Raw genomic sequence first — 18,944 nt, 5'->3', positions numbered from 1 at the left:
AAATATGTAAAATACATATGTAATATATAATACATTAAAGTGGTCGGGGGCACAGGGGAGGGGATCTAAATACCATCAAATTGTATGAAAATTGCAAAAATTAAATTTAAAAATTCACATAAAAAAATTTAAAGCCTTTGCAACAAAACCAAGCACCAGGTTTTCAGTAAAACCCTGAGTTCTAATACCGAGTACTGTTCTGACAGCAAAGGTCTAATTTAGAAAAGAAGTTCATGAGCCCTTGAGACAGACTATCCACCCACAGCATAACCTAACCTAAGTTCTTCTTCATCTTCAGCTTCTCCATCTATAAGCGGACCATCTTACAGGACCACTGATGATGTCAATATCTGTAAAATTACCATCTTACAGGAACACTAATGTTCTCAGCAGAGGGAATCACACCTCTGATCATCCATTCAATTCTGGTCCCCTAGCACCAGCAATCACCTTAAGCAAATAACCACTACCTATTACTTTGTTTAAAAAGGACAATAATGGGCTGCAGAGATGGCTCAGTGGTTAAGAGCACTGGCTGCTCTTGCAGGGGATCCAGGTTCAATTCTCAGAACCCACATGGTGCAAAGAAAATTGTATAAGCTAATACAAACTACTTAAAGATGAAGACAGTGAATATAATTAGCTAGCAATGGAAAATTAATTTTAATGTGAATTATATATTATCCTTTAAATGTTTTTTATCCTTTGAAAAATATTTTATTTAATATTTTTATTTTATGTGTATGAGTGTTTTGCCTACATGTATCAAAGTGCATCCACGTTGTGCAATGCCTGCAGAGGTTAGGATCCCCTGGAACTGGAGTTGCATGTGCTGGGAACCAAACCCAGGTCCTCTGCAATAGGAGCCAGTGCTCTTGACCACTAAGCCATCTCTCCAGCACCTTTCTCCCTCTTTTTGAGACAGGGTCTCATGTAGCCCAGGCTGGCCTCGAACTCTAGTCTCACAACTTGTAGCCGCCTATGTAGCCTCTCAATTCTATGTAGCCAAGGACGACTTTGAACTCCCAGTCTTCCTGCCTCCACCTCCCAAGTGCTGGGGTGACAGGCATGCACCACCACGTCTGCTTATTTTGTCTTAATGATTGCTCCAACTGTGCCATTTCAAAACTGCCTCCTCACCCCACCTCCCACCCTACTTACTTCTGGCCAGGCCCTCAAAAGGGTTTCTATGGAGACCTGACCAGCAGCCCAGTCCCCACACCTCAACCATAGCACAGCACAGCCAACATGAAAGGAAAATTCAGAGGAAGAGGGAATCATTGATGATTAGAGAATCTTCCTCTTCCTGGAGAGAGGGCACCAGAGACAGATCATGGGGAGCTGGCCAGAGGGGTGCCGTTCCCCACGTGGCTGGGAGATGTGGCTACTCCTGAGCTTCCTGGGCCAGAAGGGGAGGAAGCAAAAAGAGCTGGAAATACCAGAAGGCAAGGGGACGGTTTGCGAGAGGAATGGTGGGACCCCCGAGAAGGGGTTAGGGGCTCAGGAGCCTGTTTCATTGAGACACATTGTCTTCGAATTCAAGGTGAAACTGGGCTGAAGTCTCTTTCTGGGCCAAAGGGATTCCCTAAGAAACTGCATAGCCAGGCACAGTGGTATAGACCTGTAATCACTCAAGACCTGAGGTAAAAGTATCATGAGTTCAAAGTCATCTGGGCTAAACAGGAAGACTCTCAAAAGGACTCCCTCTCCCCTTCCTCCTCCCCCTCTTCCTCTCCTCCCCTCTCCATCACCCTCCCTCTTTTTTCATTTATTTTTATTTTTTATGTGTATGAGTGTTTTGCCTGTATCTGTGTAAGTGCATCCATGGTGCAATGCCTGTGGAGGTCAGAAGAGGACATTGGCTCCCTTGGAACTGGAGCTACAGATAGTTGTCAGCCACCATGTCAGTGCTGAGACCTGAACTCATGTCCTCTGGAAGAGCCGCCAGTGCTCTTGACCACTAAGCCATCTCTCCAGCACCTTTCTCCCTCTTTTTGAGACAGGGTCTCATGTAGCCCAGGCTGGCCTCGAACTCTAGTCTCACAACTTGTAGCCGCCTATGTAGCCTCTCAATTCTATGTAGCCAAGGACGACTTTGAACTCCCAGTCTTCCTGCCTCCACCTCCCAAGTGCTGGGGTGACAGGCATGCACCACCACGTCTGCTTATTTTGTCTTAATGATTGCTCCAACTGTGCCATTTCAAAACTGCCTCCTCACCCCACCTCCCACCCTACTGGGTCTCTGACCAACATGGCCGGTCCACTTTGAATTTTGAGACAGTCCTATGCTGGTCTTTAGTTCACTGTTTATTTTAAAGAACAGTGACGATCTCTTGTCTCCAAGGCATTCTCCAACAGGGGTGGCATGTACTTCTTTGTAAGAGCTGTGTTTTCTGCAGATGAGGGTGAAAAGACTCTCCTCGAAAGGAGAGGAGAGAAGAAGGGAGGAAAGGATGGAAGAGGCGGGAAGGGAGGGAACCCCAATGTTTGGGCTTAGGGTATACCTACGTGGTAGAGCATTTACCTAGCTCATGTAAAGCCCTGTATCAGAATAACTGAGTTGTGAGGGCACAACAGCTTGTTCAGCACATAACTGCATCAAAATATGCGGCTAAAGGAATTGTGATGACACACGCCTTTAATCCCAGCAATCCGGAGGCAGAGGCAGGCAGATCTCTCTGTGAATTCAAGGCCAGCCTGGTCTACATAGCAAATTCTGGACTGATGTGGTGGTGCACATCTGCCATCCTAACACTTGGGAGGTAGAGGCAGGGGATCGGAGTTCAAAGTTACCCTAGGCTGCATAGTATCGAGAGGCTATAAGTTGTGAGACTTGAGCCTGAGGCCAGCCTGGGCTACATGAGATCTTGTCTCAAAGAGAGAGAGGGACAGAGACAGAGACAGAGAGACAGAAAGGAGAATGTTTTCATGTTCACTCTGAATTAAGCCTCCTCCATCCCCAGTTACCAGGTCTCACTGCCCAGTCTTCCCTTCCTTCCCTATTACAAGGTGGCCAGGCGAGCGTGGCCATCCCTCACATCATGAATGTCCTGTGAAGCCAGCCTGCAGCACTCTGTTCTAGTGGTAACTGAGCTTAGCGTCCCCCATGGGCTCGTGTATACATCCAGCAGTGTTTTCTACTCTCACATTTCACACACTGCTCAGGATAGCAAGAGTTAAAACATACTCCACCACGAAGTCAGATACAGACCTCCCATTTGTCAATCACAACACAGGTCCAGAGTTGAATAGACCAGAAAGATTTGGACCCTTCTGGACTGTACCAAATGCGAACCTACACCCATAACTTCTGAAAGTGACATTAAATGTGTGCTTGTTTTTTCTTCCATTAAAAGAGTTGACAGCTTGGGGCATAGCTCAGTTGGTAGAGTGCTTGCCTAACATCCACAAGGGTCTCAGGTTTGATACCAAGCACCACATAAACCAAAAATAGAAGTGCACACCTATGACCCCAGCACTCAGGAGGTAGAGGCAGGAGGATCAGAAGTTCACAATCATCCTTGGCTGTCTAGTGAAGTTAGAGATCAGCCTGTCTCAAAAAAGAAAACAGAGTAGAGTTGAGATTCAGATGTGGTGGCACGCATCTATAATCCCTTCACTCAGGATTGGAGTTCTATGACAGCCTGAGCTACATTATACGTTCTTCTCTCAAAGCAAAAATTCTTTTAACCCCACAGTTGTGAGACTGGGGAATACTAGTGATTTCTTCTACCATGCTGTGTGCTCACGTGTTTGATGAGGATCAGGCCTGTGTCCTCAGGGCTTACCACTCTCCTCTCAGCAGAGAGCGCCTGACTCATAAAAGGCACTGAACAGACACTTGTTGAACCAAGGAACAGCCTGAGGAGTGCTAAGTTATTTGACAGGAACATTCATAAGAGACAATCTTTGTGTTCAGTCATCAACACAAGCCTACCTCACAGACATCCAGACAGCTGTCTATGCCTCCTAGACAATCTCCTTTCTCCATTTATCCAACAGATACCTATTAGACATTTGGTGAGGCTGGGAAGTAAGGCATGATACAGACAAACACAGACAATGCTCGATGACTGGCCCCCAAATACCTGAAGGATGGTGTGGTCCTCACACTGGCACAAAGGAAGCTACAGGACACTGACAAAGCCACCTGATGACCTCACACTCACCAGTGCAAAGCTGACCCACTACATATCACAGTGGGGTTTCTGTCCCTTTATGACCCATCCTCAGTTTCTGCCAGGTGGACAGAGCTTCCTCCAGAGTAAGTTCTGTGCTTCTAATTTTAGGGCAATGACTGTCAAAATGACAGTCACAATATAGAATGTTTCCTTTTTATTCCAGCCACTTTTCTTTCCTTGACATCTCATCTAGAAGCAAAAATAGACTTTCATTTATACTACATTTTCATTTTTTAAATTTATTTTTTTGTATGTATGAGTGTAAGTGTGCCATACATGTGCATGTAATGCCCACAGTGGCCAGAAGAGGGCATCAGATTCCCCTGGAATTGGACTTATGGAGAACCCTGGTCCTTTGCAAGAGCAGCCAGTGCTCAAAACCACAGTTACCCTTCCCAGCCCCCATACACAGCTTAATTGCTTAAGTAAGTCCTAGAAAACAATGATGGAAGTGGTTTGATAAGACACTACTTTTTACATATTGGTGAAAACTGCACTAACTATTCTCTGTACCTTAATGGGGAGAAGAATCAGGAAAGAGTCACTTCCTTAAATAAAGGAACCCTGACTGGGGTTCCACAATGCTCAGGGAAGGAGGGGACAGTGCAAAGCACAGACTCAAGTCTATGGAAGCTTTCTTAGCTGCTTTGACCTCTCAAAAGTTCACCTGAGGGGAATTTCAAGATGCTACCATCATTGGATGTCTGCTGCTCATGCAATCACTGTCTGCTCCTGTGAAAAGCAGGGAAGGAGGGGACAGTGCAAAGCACAGACTCAAGTCTATGGAAGCTTTCTCAGCTGCTTTGACCTCTCAAAGTTCACCTGAGGGGAATTTCAAGATGCTGCCATCATTGGATGTCTGCTGCTTATGCAATCACTGTCTGCTCCTGTGAAAAGTGGAAAAACCCAAAGTGCCCTTGGCCAAAGTCAAAGACATCTACAAGCGACTGTAGGAGCCAGTTACAGGAGCTGATTGTAGGAAAGGAACTGTCAAGACTTCAACTGTAAACCAGGAACCTGGGATCCCTGCACTCGGGAGGCTGAGGCAGGGGGGCTGTGGTGAATGTCAAGGCAGCCTGGGCTACAGAGTTAAGACCCCGTCTCAGAAAAAAAAAAAAATCTGGAGATGCTGGAAAAGCATTTGCAATGTATCGTCAAGTTTAAGAACAGTTTGTTTTCTATATACAGAGAAGGCTAAGTGTCCAGCAGTGCATATGCCAAAGTATCAGCTTGTGCTTGCTGGATGTCAACTATTTTCACAAATAAAATAGTATTGTTTTTATCATGTGAACGTCCATTATGAAAAAGGGGAACTCTTTTGTGTTGTTGTTGTTGTTGTTTGTTTCTTTGACACAGGGTCTCTTGTAGCCCAGGCTGGCTCTGAGACCCTGGAACTCCTGATCCTCCAGCCCCCATCTCCCAAGTGCTGGGATTACAGGCATGTTTCACTATGCCCAGTTTATGCGGCGTGGGGGATGCAACCCAGAGCCTAACGCATGCTAGGCAAGTACCCTACCAATCAAACCACATCCCAGCCACAAAGTAGAACTCGTTAAAGGGGGGGTTCACTTTTCTATATTTAACTATTTAGTGTATATATAGAGAGAAAATTTTTAAGGAAAACATTATGTAAATTTGTCAGTAGCATGAATACTTTTTTTAAGAAAACAAGTTGTTCTAACGTGGTAACGTTGAAAAAAATTCACAATAAATAATTATTTTTTGAAAATAAAAATCATAAAGTTATATTACCACAGGTTTGGAAATTAACAATTACATGAGAAAATACCAACAGTATAGTTCTGAGTGAACAAAACCTACGTCTACAAAATACACACAACTGAGTAATATATGTGCAAGTAAACAAATGTGTTTACGATGATTACTAATAAGATTAAAATAATCGTTCTCCTTTTTACCGAATTTAAAGCTTTCTACATCAAATGTCTATTATCCCTGAAACTCAGACATACAATAACATTTAAAAATGTTTAAATGAACATGGGGAATGAAATTGTGAATATACTTGTTATGTCAATCAAATCAGCTAGCAAGAAATAGGGACCATTCATCTCTAAATTCACCTCAGCTTCCTCCTGAGTTGTGCCCTGTGATCTAAGCTGTTTCTCTTTCATGCGATGTCACAGCTAAAGGATGGTTCCCCAGGGAAGGAAATCAATCAACTGCTTCAAGATTGTTACAGTTATCCAAAGGAGACACAGGAGACCCCTTGGGATACCGCATGACTTGATTCCTTTTTAAAATTTTTTTCTAATTATTATGATGATAATTATTATTATTGGGATTTTTTTGAGACAAGATCTTATTACATACTGACCTCAAACTCATGGCAATCCTCCTGCCTCAGCTTCTGGGGTGCTAGGATTACAGGTATACACCACCAGGCCTAAGGTTCAATTTCTCACTGATTTATCTGATCCTACTCTCAACTGTCAATTTTATAAAAGCAGGAGCTCCTGCCTCGGCCTCCTGGGTGCTGGGATTACAAGCATGAATCACCAGGCCCAGGATTCTATTTCTCACTGTATTTAACCAATGTCACTAGACATGGGATTTTCTAGTCAGGGACCCCTGTCCTGACTCATTGCTGTACACACACACCCCCAACTGGCCTATAGGAAGCATTCTGACAGGAGATACGACTGTTGAACAAATGGCGACGTGACTTATACTGGTTCTGCTGGCTTCCTCAACAGGCCACAGCCACAGTACAGGACCCCAGCACCCTCAGTACCATGGAAGGTAAGAGAACCTCATAGGATCACATCCCACTGCTACACAGTCCCTTACAGAGTATGCCCCAAGACATGGCTTTTCTCCTCACTGTGGGTTAGTAATTAGCACTTACCCAGCATCTAATCCTCTCAAGGTAACTCTGGCCACTAACAGCCAAGGCTCAGAAAGGCTAAATGAATCATATGAAACCCCAGCACTCTGGAGGAAAAGGCAGGCGGCTCAGAAAGTCAAGGCTAGCTTCCACTGCGTGGTGAGTTCAAGGCCGGTTAGACTATATGAGATCTTGTCTGAATGAAGAAATAAATCATGCAAAATCACAAATCCTTAATCAACAACAGAACACAGATCAGACACTGATTCTCCAGGGCCCCAGACTCAAGGCTCTTTCAGGGTAGATTCAGCCTTCTTGTCATCCCAGCTGGGCAAGGAGATGGTCCTGGCTTCCTCATCGTCATCTGACTTAATTACCATTGCAAAACCACGAAGTCCAGTGACAAGACAAAGGCACAGAGAGACTAAAGTCATTTGCTCATGGTCACAGGACTCCCAATAGCGCCCAATTAGAATGAAAAGTTAAAAGGCATCATATTGTGGTAGAAGCTTATTGGTGCCATTATTGAGACTACACTGAGGGCATGCAGTCAGTCAGCATGGCCCCAAGATGATTCACAACAGTCTCAAAAGATGCACAGGTCGTACTATTAACTAACAACATAGTTATTCAGTTAACCCAGCTAGTTTCCTAAAAATGCCTCTCTTTGGTAAGGGATTGAACCTAAGGCCTCATACACCTAGGCAAGCATTCCACCACTGGGCCACACTCCAATCTTTCTTTTCACTGTTTATATTTTGAGACAGAGTCTTGCTATGGTACTCAGGCTCTCCCTAAAATTTCAGTCTTGAATTTTCAATCTCCCTGCCTCAATTTCTCAAGTAGCTAGGATTATGGGACTATGCCACCAGGCCTGGCTACACTTTCTTCTCTTAACTGAAAACTAATAAAGTTTTCATGTTTAAAACAAATAAGTAAAGCTACAATATTTCACTGAGTGCTAATTGCACAGGAACGAGCCAAAGGCATTCTACTCACTGTCATTTGCAAAAAAGAAAAACTTAAAATATCTAAACACTCGGGAACTATAAAGCGACAACAGGTGAAATATACCCCATCTTCCCCTTGGCCCAAAGTTATATGCATAATAAACTGAATTTCAGATTCAAACACAGACCTCTCAAACCCCAGCCAGTCTGGTACTGGAACATGGAGACACAAGGGGAATCCATCCTACAGGCACATGTAAGCCCCATGGCCTGCCTCCAGCTACCGCCCACAGCCCCCCTTCTCCTTGAAGAGCCATCCCTTGGGTGTAAGACTGTATAGCCGGGTTGGCAAGTCACCCTCAGGAAGGACAGGGAAATGTCCCCACTGGCTGTGAGGCTGTGCAAGTGGGTCAGTCAGGCACACAATTCCAGACTCTAGAAAGACCCTAGTCACACTTTGAGAAGGGGTGAGAAGAAAAGAGCCAGTGAGGCCCCCTGAAGAGTAAGACACAGAACATGGAGTTCTTCTGCCAGGATTTGATGGAACCCTAAGCAGTTTTCACACACGCTTTCCATGGAGGCAGTGGCCCTCAGTAAACACTCCATAAGAAACCCCTTCTCTAGACCATTCCCTAACCAAGACCTGCCCACCTGTCCAGTATCAGTCTCCGGGAAGCTCTCAACTGCCTGACTGCACAGACATACCTCTCTTCTCCAAATAGTCAAAGCATTTATACTTTGTAGTTTATGAATGTAATTATCAATTGCATAGAGTTTCAGGGATTTTTAAATGCTCTCAACTAGGTTGACTTTGTTTCTCCAAAGCAGATGTAAATTTACCCCCTTGGAAACACATCACTAACTTAGGAGCTGCCACTCTACCTGAAGCCCTCTACAATAAGGATTAGCCAGCCCCAAATATCAGTAGTATTAAGACCAGGTAACAGTCACAGAGTATAAGCTGTTTGATAGCAGAGATGATGCACCTTCCTCTTCCCATTCTCCACGCTGTTGGGCAGAGTGCTGCCACCCGGTGTCCCCATTAAACATTTGTTGACTGACTGTCTAGGTAAACAAGAACTACTGTGCCCAGGACGGAGAGAGGCTCTGGGAATGCAATGGCAAATAAGACACCAGCTATGCAGTCAAGAAGCTTAAAGTTTAATGGGAAAGCGGATGTATTAACTGGTGCTTCCCTTTTTGGAAGGAGGGGGTGGTTTAAGACGGAGACTCATGCAGCCCAAGCCAGCCTTGAACTCAGTATGTAGCTGTGACTGGCCTTGAAACTGTGATTCTTCTGCCTCTACCTTACAAGCACAGCTTTAGCGGGTTCTTTTAATACGGCACGGTCATTGCAGCTGCTACTCCTAGGTCTTTACAGACATATCTGTTTATTGTCTGTCATTTCTCATTAGGTTTTAAATTCCCACAAAGTAAAAATTTTGCTAAGTTCACAGATGTATTCTCAGACTCTTCTATGGTAATAGGGATAGACAGTTGCAGTTATAAAAGAAAAATGCCATAATATGTGCATAGTATAAAGGAAACAGAAAAGGGCTGGAGAGATGGCTCAGTGGTTAAAACTGCTTTCTGGCCAGGGTAAGGACCTGAGTTCGAGTCCCTAGAACCCACATAAGCCTGGGTATGGTAGTGCACATCTGCAATCCCAATGCTCCTATGGTGAGATGGGAGCCAGAGACCCTGTCAAGGCAGGGCGAGAACCCACAACCAAGGTTGTCCTCTGACACACATGTGCCTGCGCTCACCCATGCAAACACACACAAAAGGTAAAAGGAGAATGAGGAGGAAGAAGAGGGGGAGAAGCAGGAGGAGGAAGAGGAAGAGGAGAAGAAAAAGGAGGAAGAGGAGGAGGGAGAGGAGGAGAAAGGAGGAGGGAGAGGAGGAGGAGAAGGAAGAAGAGGAGGAAGAGAAATAGAAAAAGGAGGAGGAGGAAGAAGAGAAAACAGAAGAGTAGCTTCTAATACAGCCCAGGAGGGAGGGGGACTATGGGAAGTAACATTGAGGAGCACTCTTGTGGAGGGAGCACCAGTTGCAAACTGGAAACAGTTGCAGCCATTTTCAATACATTTTCTAATGTGATCTCACAGCAATCCTACAAGAAGCCACATTTTACAGAGCACTCAGGAAAGGAGCGATGGTGGCCGCCTTGCTCGAGTGTATCCACAGCCTGCACACTCTCAGGGTTTTATCAGAGCTAACATCAGAAGCATTGCTTACAGCCACTGTCTACACTCCCAAGAGATGAGCAGGGACTGGCCCAGAGAAGAGCAGAAAGACAGATCCAGAAATAAGGAGATCCTGAGCAGAAGAATGACAGGAAAAACCAGCACAGTCCAGCTTCTTCAGAGCAACGATAATCACAGCGATCCACCTGTCTCTGCCTCCCAAGCATGGGGTGAAAGGCGCGCAGCACCACACCCAGTGTGTTCGATAAATAATAATAGATTGTTTGCTGTAATGATCATTGCTGAGATTCTTCCATATTTGCAAAATGATAATGTAACTGTAAATTGCCCCCCCTTTCAGTTTTTTGTTTGTTTTTGAGACAGGATCTCTGTAAATGGCCTTAAACTCATGATCGTCCTCCTGCCTCAGCCTCCCAGTGTTGGGACTACAGGCATGTACCACCACACACAGCTTCTTGTTTATTCTTTAAGTATCAAAACTTGGGTCTGGAGAGATGGCTCAGAAGTTAAGAACACTGGATGCTCTTTCAGAGAGCCCAGGTTCAGGTCCCAGCATCCACACGGCAGCTAACAACCATCCCTAACTCCAGTTCCAGGGACTCCAACACCCTCTTCTGGCCTCCACAGGCATTACACAATACAGGCGCATTTACATACATGCAGGCAAAACATTCATACACAGAAAAAAATAAAGTATCAACACCTATTAAACCAACATTTTTCCCAAGCTACATTTTCAAAGTTGATTCCGCAGCCCCTTGACTGACAAATATTCAAAGCACATCTCACACACTGACAGCCACACCCCCTTCATCACATTAGGGTAACTGAGACAAGGTCTGAAGTGTGGTGACCTGTACCTATAATCCCAGCACTGGGGAGGCTGAAGCAGAAGGATCACCATTGGTTGGGTTCAAGGCCAGTCAGAGGATACATAGTGAGTTCTGGGGTAACCTGGGCTACATAATGAGAACATGCCTCAAACGTCAACAACAGGTTTGAAGTAGGAATTTGTTCAAGATTTGGAAAAGGAAAGAGGAGTATTCTTCCTCGGAGTTATGCCGATCCAGTGAGTCAATACCCCTTTGAAGAGGCTGGAGAAATGGCTCAGTTCGTATAGTGCTTGTCACACAATTCCCAGCACCCATCTCAAAAAGCCGGATGTGCTAATGCACACTCTCAAACGTCAACAACAGGTTTGAAGTAGGAATTTGTTCAAGATTTGGAAAAGGAAAGAGGAGTATTCTTCCTCGGAGTTATGCCGATCCAGTGAGTCAATACCCCTTTGAAGAGGCTGGAGAAATGGCTCAGTTCGTATAGTGCTTGTCACACAATTCCCAGCACCCATCTCAAAAAGCCGGATGTGCTAATGCACACTTGTAAGCCCAGCTCGGGGGAGGTAGAGACGGGGGGGGGGTGGCTGGCCAGCCCAGCCAGCATGAGCTCCTGGTTCAGGGAGAGACCCTGTCTCATAAAACAAGGTGGATGGTGCCTGAGAAATGACATTCAAGATTGTCTTCTGGATGTACACACACACACACACACACACACACACGACAGTCACTTTGCTCTATTACCCCACCCTCTGTCTCCCACAAGCCACATACCTTAAAGTACATTCAGAGATTGGGACCAGGGCTTCCACTGACCCCAAGGCTGACCTGTCTCTCAAGTCTTCAGTAACTTGATAACTTTCCACACCTTTCCGTATGGGATACTTCCACACCTCTCTGTCTCCCTGCCAGAAGCATCCCTCTACCCTCCTCTTCACATCACCCCATCTTAAGTCTCCTTCAAGGAGACAACTCATGACAAACTCCACCTCCGTTGTGAAACCTGACCTCCTTCCATTGGAGTCAGTACCTGTTCTGCAAGCTTCTCTGACACTTGGCTTGTGTTCCTGTTACCATGCCACTGATCAAGCAGAGATGTGGCCAGCATGCTGTCAGTGTTCTGTGCACACACTCATTTCACAGTAGACTGGTGAGAATTATTACCACGCCACAGGGTATAAGAGGAGCTGGGAGCTGGTCTCACCAATGACTGCGCAAGTAGGAAGGTGGGGAGTACCTTTGGACAGCTCCCTGGGTTTTTCTTTCCATCATGCTGTGTCTCCTAAAGGGCTCTATGTCCCGATATTTACATCCCTGTTTTGATCTGTTCCTCCCATGGGACTAAAGTAAGTACTCTGATGTGAGGGACGAAGGCCTGTTCATCTTTACCCACTTTATCCATCTAGGTGATGCATACCTAGAAAGTGGAGGCAAGAGGATCTGGAGTTCAAGGCTAGCCTCAGCTACATAGTGAGTTTTAAGACAGCCTAGGCTACGTAAGACTCTACCTCAAAAGGGGGGCAAGCAGGACTAGAGGGACAGTTCATCAGTTAAGAGCACTTGCTGCTCTTGCAAGGGACCAGGGTTCAGTTCCCCACACTCATACACTCACAAGCATCTCTAACTCCAGTTCCAGGGAATCCAACGCCTTCTTCTGGACACTGCATAACCAGACATGCAAGTTGTACACATATATACATGCAGGCAACACACTCATACATATAAAATTAAAGTAATTCTTTTAAAATCTTTTTTTTAAGACAATACAGAATACAGGCTAGAGAGATGGCTCAGCGGTTAGAGCACTGGCTGCTCTTGCAGGGTAATTCTTTTAAAATCTTTTTTTTAAAGACAATACAGAATACAGGCTAGAGAGATGGCTCAGCGGTTAGAGCACTGGCTGCTCTTGCAGAGGACCCAGGTTCAGTTCCCAAGCACACACACGGCAGCTAATAACCATCCATAACTCCAGTTCTAGGGGATCTGATGCCCTCTTCTAGCCTCCTCAGGCATTGCACACATGCAATGTATGTACATACATGCAGAAAAAAATTCATGCACATAAGGTAAAAATATTTTTTTAAAAAGACAGTACATACACAACCCTTACAGTGCCAGACAGATTATAAATCGACGCTAGTTGGTTGGTTTAGCTACAGTGTTATTGTTGTTACCAGGTCAGGTAACAAGAATAAAGCCTCGCACATAAATCCCGAGCTGGGGCTTATTCCTGAAGAGCAGATGACCTGGGAGAGAAACTCACGGAGAGACAAAGGTTCCCCTAGCTTAGCATGCCCTACACCACATGACTAGTCAGTCCAAAGCAGCAGGAGGAGTCGAGCTTCTGGGATAAGGCTAGCTTCTCCTTCTATCACCGTGTGAAAGTTGGGGGCTTCCTATTTAGTGCGCAACCGTTGCAGCTGGGTGACCACTTTGCTGTCATCTCCTACCCAGTTTGCCGATGTTCCCATCAGAGAAATCAATTCACAGGCTCAGAACCAGGAGAGGGAGATCACTCAAGTAAACAGGAATACCAGGGGAGAAATAAATCTAAGATGCTGGTACCTTAGGCATAGAAAAGTCCTCTCTTCTATCAAGTCACTGGGTGGGAGTGGTACTTCTAATCACTCTGTTTGTTGACTCATTTATTTGGTCAGCTGTCCCCTAGTGATAGGCCAGCTCTTCCTCCCTGTGCCCTCTGGTCCTCCTGGGCCTGAAACATACTGGGTATACAGCAGTGACCCACCAAATATTTATGGAATGACTACAAATATGTATATGTATGTATACCCCTCTATATGTATACATAAACACACAGTGTCTACTTGTACACATCTATCTGTATCGGTACAGATTGAAGAAACACAAATACAAGCTTTACCACATTTGAGATTCTTCAGTACAGCAAAGGTTCACCTGTCTATCTAAATACGCATTACTATTCATCTACTAATATTGCATATTTTAAAAAATATAATGAATTCTATTAAATGTACAGGGCAAATAATGTTTCGACCTAACAAACTTGAAGTTTCTCCAATCTTTGCAAACATGAACTTTGCTCTAATCTTTGTGTCTATTACCTGGAAAGATGCAAGCAGGAAGGAAGGGGATGTAGACAAATACATGTCTATGAACATAGCAGGCGAGAAGTTCTACATTCCTGTGGGCTAGCCAGATGTCCTTGAAGTTGTAACACACATACCTTACAATGTATAACAATTATAAAACAACCATGTTCGGGATACACAATGTACCAGACCTGGCCTCACCTTCCCAGTTTAAACCTTAGCACAATCCTGCAGAAGAGATATACCCTTGTACCATTTTATAAATAAGAAAACTAAGGGCCAAGGAGTTACGGGAACTTGCTGAGAAGATTCTGCTGTGGCTCTGGCTATGATACAGGTACAAGCTCCAGATTCTATTTGAAGTTTAATCTGTTTTCAATGATACCAGGGGTTTTTGCAGTTTTACTGATCCTAACTTTGAGAGGTACGCAGTGTTGAAGTGTGTTTGATGGTGTTTGGGATTAAATAAGTAATTCTCTGCACAAAGGAACCAGGCTAAAGTGAAGATCATCCCAGGTTAGAGACAGCAGAGAGTGACGTGTCTCAGAACCTTCATCCTGTGTTTATCACAACACGATGTTTTCCACTTGACCATTTCCTCTCAAAACAAATCTGCGTTCTAACAGGGCTTCATTATTTCTTTTCCCATGTGTGAAAAAAAGGCTCTTTCACTGTAAGCCAGTGGGACATTTGTAACTCATTCTGCTGGGAGTGAGGTACTGACTATAGGGAGGAGAGTCACTGGGTCCTATGCCTTCTGCCTGCTTTAGAGCCCAACAGTCAATATTGTAAAACTGAATCAAAATTAGCCTTTATGCACTTTGGGGGGGGCAGAATTATTTTTAAGCTTAGTGATAAAAAGGAGAGAGAGAGAGAGAGAGAGAGAGAGAGAGAGAGAGAGAATGTTTCCTCTAAATTTAAAGGAAATGTCAGCTGCCTTTCTCTAGATTCTAGAACTGTTTCATCTCTGACCTTTCCAAGAGCAGGCGTGGGGAGGTAAATTCATTCTTTTTTAAAGTGTTTTTTAATGTATACAGGCTTCAGATCATAACAACAGTGAAGTGCTTCCAATGGCTCTCCCCTTCCGGTCCACACCTCCCTCAGACCACCATCACTGAGGACCCAGTGGCTGAAGGTGAGGAGGGCACCGCCCAGCGGTCAAAGCCGGGCGCCTTCCCTTGTTCCCTGTAACATGCCAAGAGGTTTTACCTTCCGTCTAGCTACAAGTTCCCCGGCTCGGAACTTGTTTTCAGTCCCTTAAATTAAAATGCCCCCCAAACAAGAGAAACTACCACCTCTGCGTGGTCTGTGGGGTTCTGATTTCAAACCTGGCCTCGGGTTTTGTTTATTTGTTTCCTGATGTCAAGTTCCTCCCTCAACTTCATCCTTCATCTTTCAGAAACATAGCAAAGTCTAAGGAAAAAAAAAAAAAAGACCCCAAAGCTTTGAAGTGCTGAAAATCCCAGCGCTCCTACCTCATAGATAGTGAATGACCTTGGGCCAGTAGCTCGTCCTATCAAGGAATGGTTTGTAAGAGCTGGAAATATTTCATTAGAAAGTTGTCGAGATTTCAACACAAAAATCTTAGAGTCCTGACTCTTCGTAAGTGGTGGTCGGCGCTCGCAACTCTCCGTGGGCACACTGCGCAAAGTCTGGGGGGCCTGGCTGCCGGCCATTTCTGCATAGGTGACTTATGTGGCCAGCTGCCCCCGAAAACCTCAGCCTATTCCTAGCTTACGTCTCCTTGGCTTCAAACGTCTGCAGAGCCCAAGAAATTAATTCTCAGAACGAACTAAGTTGTCCTGAGTCTTCCTTCCCACCCAAACACGGCTCGGACTTGGGAAGGATGGCAAGTCTCTGCACACGCAAAGGTGTCTCCAGCATCTCTTGGGATGAGGGGTGGGGAAGAGACCCTGACTTAAGTCTCTAGATTGGGCATGGCACAGGGGTGCGGGACAAGGAAGCCGGGGCGAGAAGGTCCTCGCCGGCGACCCAGTCCCCTGCACAGGCGGAGGAAGGGCTGCTGGCCGAGAGAGCTGCAGGGCACCGAGTACCTGAAGAGTCTGGCGGCTGTCTGGTTCCTCCTCCACGTCGTGCGCTGTTCCAGCACCCCTTGCACTATCTCCTTCTCGCTGGGCATCCGGTAGACCGGGAAGACGTAGAGCCAGCAGAGAACCACCACGCAGAGGGCACTGGCTCCCACGGGCAGCCGGGTACGCGGGAACTTCCAGGCCAGCACCGCCATGGTCCCTCTGGACGTGTGTCGCCGGGCCCGCCCGCAGGGGCTCATGGCCGCCGGGGCGTCCCAGGCTCCGGGATGGGAGCTCAGCACCGGGCCAGGCGAAGTGGCACCGGAGGGTCTCCCCGCGGCCGGCCCCCCATGCACACACACACACTCCCCGTTGGTTTTCCTGCTTGCACACGCACGCACACGGCTAGGGAACCCCCGCCGGGACCCCAGAGGTCAGAGACAAGGATCTTCTCCAATGCAACTTTTTCCAGGATTTCTCGCTAGGGGAAGTGGCCTCCGGGCAAGTCACGAGCTAGAGCCCCGGTCGCTTTCCCTGCAGAAGGCGGAGGCTGGAAGGGTCTGGGCGGGAGCGGTGATGGGCCGGGGGCTCCCGTGGCTGCAGCAGCATGACCCTGGCTGGGGTCCGGGAAGAGGCGCGGCTAGCTCCCGGACATCTGACCCGGGTGTCCCCTCCGGAGAGAGATGCTCCTGCGCCCTGCGCCGCGCTCTCCCCGCCTCCCGCGCCGCCGTGCCGCCGGGCACCCCCCAGACGCTCTGTCTCCCCGGTGCCAAGTCCTTGGAAATTTCCACAGCGGCCCGGGACCACTAGCCCGCCCCAGGTGCCTCGGCCGCGCCCGCCGGGACCCTAGGCACGCGCCCCTCCCGGGCCAGGAAAGAACTCGCTCTCATCAGTTCATTCAGCTGCGAGCCGCAGCCTTCCACTGCGCCCCGGACTCCGCAGACACGCGCCCCGGGATTGGTGGAAATCAAGGTCTTCCCCCGCCCTCCCCCACCCGCGAAACTGCCTCCTGCGACCCGCTCTGGGCGGCGATGCTCGCCTGGTGCGCGCGCCCCTCGCCACTGCCCTTGTTCTCTGCAGATCCAGGCAGACAATAAGATCTGCGGCCGCTGAGATGCATGCATGCATGCACACACGCGCACGTGCACACACACACATGTGTCCCAGAGTGAGCGCAGATGGGAGACCCGCGCCCAGCGTGCGCCGGCTGCCGTCACTGGGATCCTTCTGTAACGGATTGGTTATTAACAAGGAGGCTGCCGGAGATTGATTTCTTCTCGGACCACCTAACCCGGTTACCGGTCCCTGAGCTGGGGCGACTCCGTGCACGCGCCTGCGTGCACACACAAACACACAAGTGCTGCCGGTGAGCGGGAGCGCGCGCCCGGGTCCTCCGCCTCGCCTCCACCCTGCAGAGATCCCCAGCCCGCCAGCATCCATCCCAGCACACGGACTCCAAGGAAATAACCTTCCCAGGGCACATTTGCCTCCTCTGCTTTTGAGATTAAAAAAGCTGTTTATTCCTAAAAAGCTGCAACCGCAAGCTTATTGCATCCACGACCTTGGAAAAGCACCACTGGCCTGGACCCGCCTACACGAGGGACTCTGTGAGCCATTTCTGCTCGCCCCGTAGGACAGACAAATAGCTTGGGTACCCCCTAGCGGTAGCCTGTTTGCTTAAGCAGCCTGTGCAGGGACAAAGAAGTCTGCTGCCTCAAGACCCAGCCAGTTTAGTCGGCAGGAACCAAAATCTCAGGCCACAGTTCCATTTGTTCAGTTGTGAGGCCCGCGGCCCTCCAGATGGCCCATACTGCCTGCTTCGCGGCCTGCCCTCTTTTTCTAGCATTCTTCTGCACTGAGACGTGGAGTTTGGGAAGTTGGTATAAAGTTATTTGCCAAACACGAATGAGTGTCCTTCTCCCAACATCGCTGTGCTTTCGGAACTACCAGGTCTCCTCCGCTGGCACTCATGCCTCACAAATCTATCTAGTACTTGGGCAACTCAGTGGAGACTGGAAATCTGGGTACTTAGAGTGGCATAGATTATTTAAAATAAGGACCCCCTTGGGGCTGGAGAGATGGCTCAGTGGTTAAGAGAACTGGCTGATCTTGCAGAGGATCTGGGTTCAAGTCCCAGAACCCAGGATAGGTGGCTCACATCCTCTTGTAACACCAGCTCCAGGGAATCCCACACCCTCAGCTGGCCTCTTTGGGCACCTGTACACTGACACACATACGCATAAATTAAAAATAAAATAAATCTTAAAATACGGCCAATCAAAGATTCCCCCCAAGACCTACTCTGTCCTAGGAAGAAGTGGTGGGACCTTTGTCCTTTTCCAGGGTAGCAGATAAATCATCTAGCCCTTTCCCTCCCTACAATTTAACTAAAACATGAACCATCCCAATTTCTCTTCCCTGAACTCTAGACAAACCTGGAGTAAATGAAATAAACCAACAGATAAAAGAAGCCATACAACTGTCGTGAAGACTTACGGAAATGTTGTCCCCATTTAATCCCACTATGCCTTGTGCTGATTTCCCTCCTTCCCTTCCTGCCTCTTGCCCTACCTTAATCCAATCCAGTTTTACCCCTGGTTTTCCTTTGCATGAACACCAATTTCAGTCAGGTTCCTTCACCTTTCCAAGCCTTCGGTAAATGATGTCTATCACTGTGTGGTGGTCTACAGACATGAGTGTATTTTTCCTCCCTCCATACAAATCCCCTGCACCATTTAAAGACAAGTAGTAACAAACTTCCTCAACAATGCAGTGGCCCCAGACCACTTAAAACATGGGCTTCAGACCCAGCAAGACAGTTCAG

The 18,944-nt window shown here is 47.1% G+C and overlaps 1 protein-coding gene across 1 annotated transcript in view; it reads right to left on the bottom strand.

The window, feature by feature from the left end:
• St8sia1 (ST8 alpha-N-acetyl-neuraminide alpha-2,8-sialyltransferase 1) overlaps window positions 1–16,394 on the bottom strand; it is a 164,021-nt gene extending 147,627 nt beyond the window's left edge. The window contains exon 1 of the mRNA XM_008836255.2: window positions 16,145–16,394. Coding sequence (XP_008834477.1) covers window positions 16,145–16,380 — 236 coding nt within the window. The 5' untranslated portion in view covers window positions 16,381–16,394. The remainder of the gene's footprint in view (window positions 1–16,144) is intronic.
• Between the last annotated feature and the right edge of the window lie 2,550 nt (window positions 16,395–18,944).

Source organism: Nannospalax galili, unplaced genomic scaffold (genome assembly GCF_000622305.1).
Source record: "Nannospalax galili isolate Female #2095 unplaced genomic scaffold, S.galili_v1.0 scaffold917, whole genome shotgun sequence".
NCBI lineage: Eukaryota > Metazoa > Chordata > Mammalia > Rodentia > Spalacidae > Nannospalax > Nannospalax galili.
The sequence above is the reverse complement of the archived record's forward strand: the minus strand, read 5'-3'. Positions and strand labels throughout refer to the sequence as shown.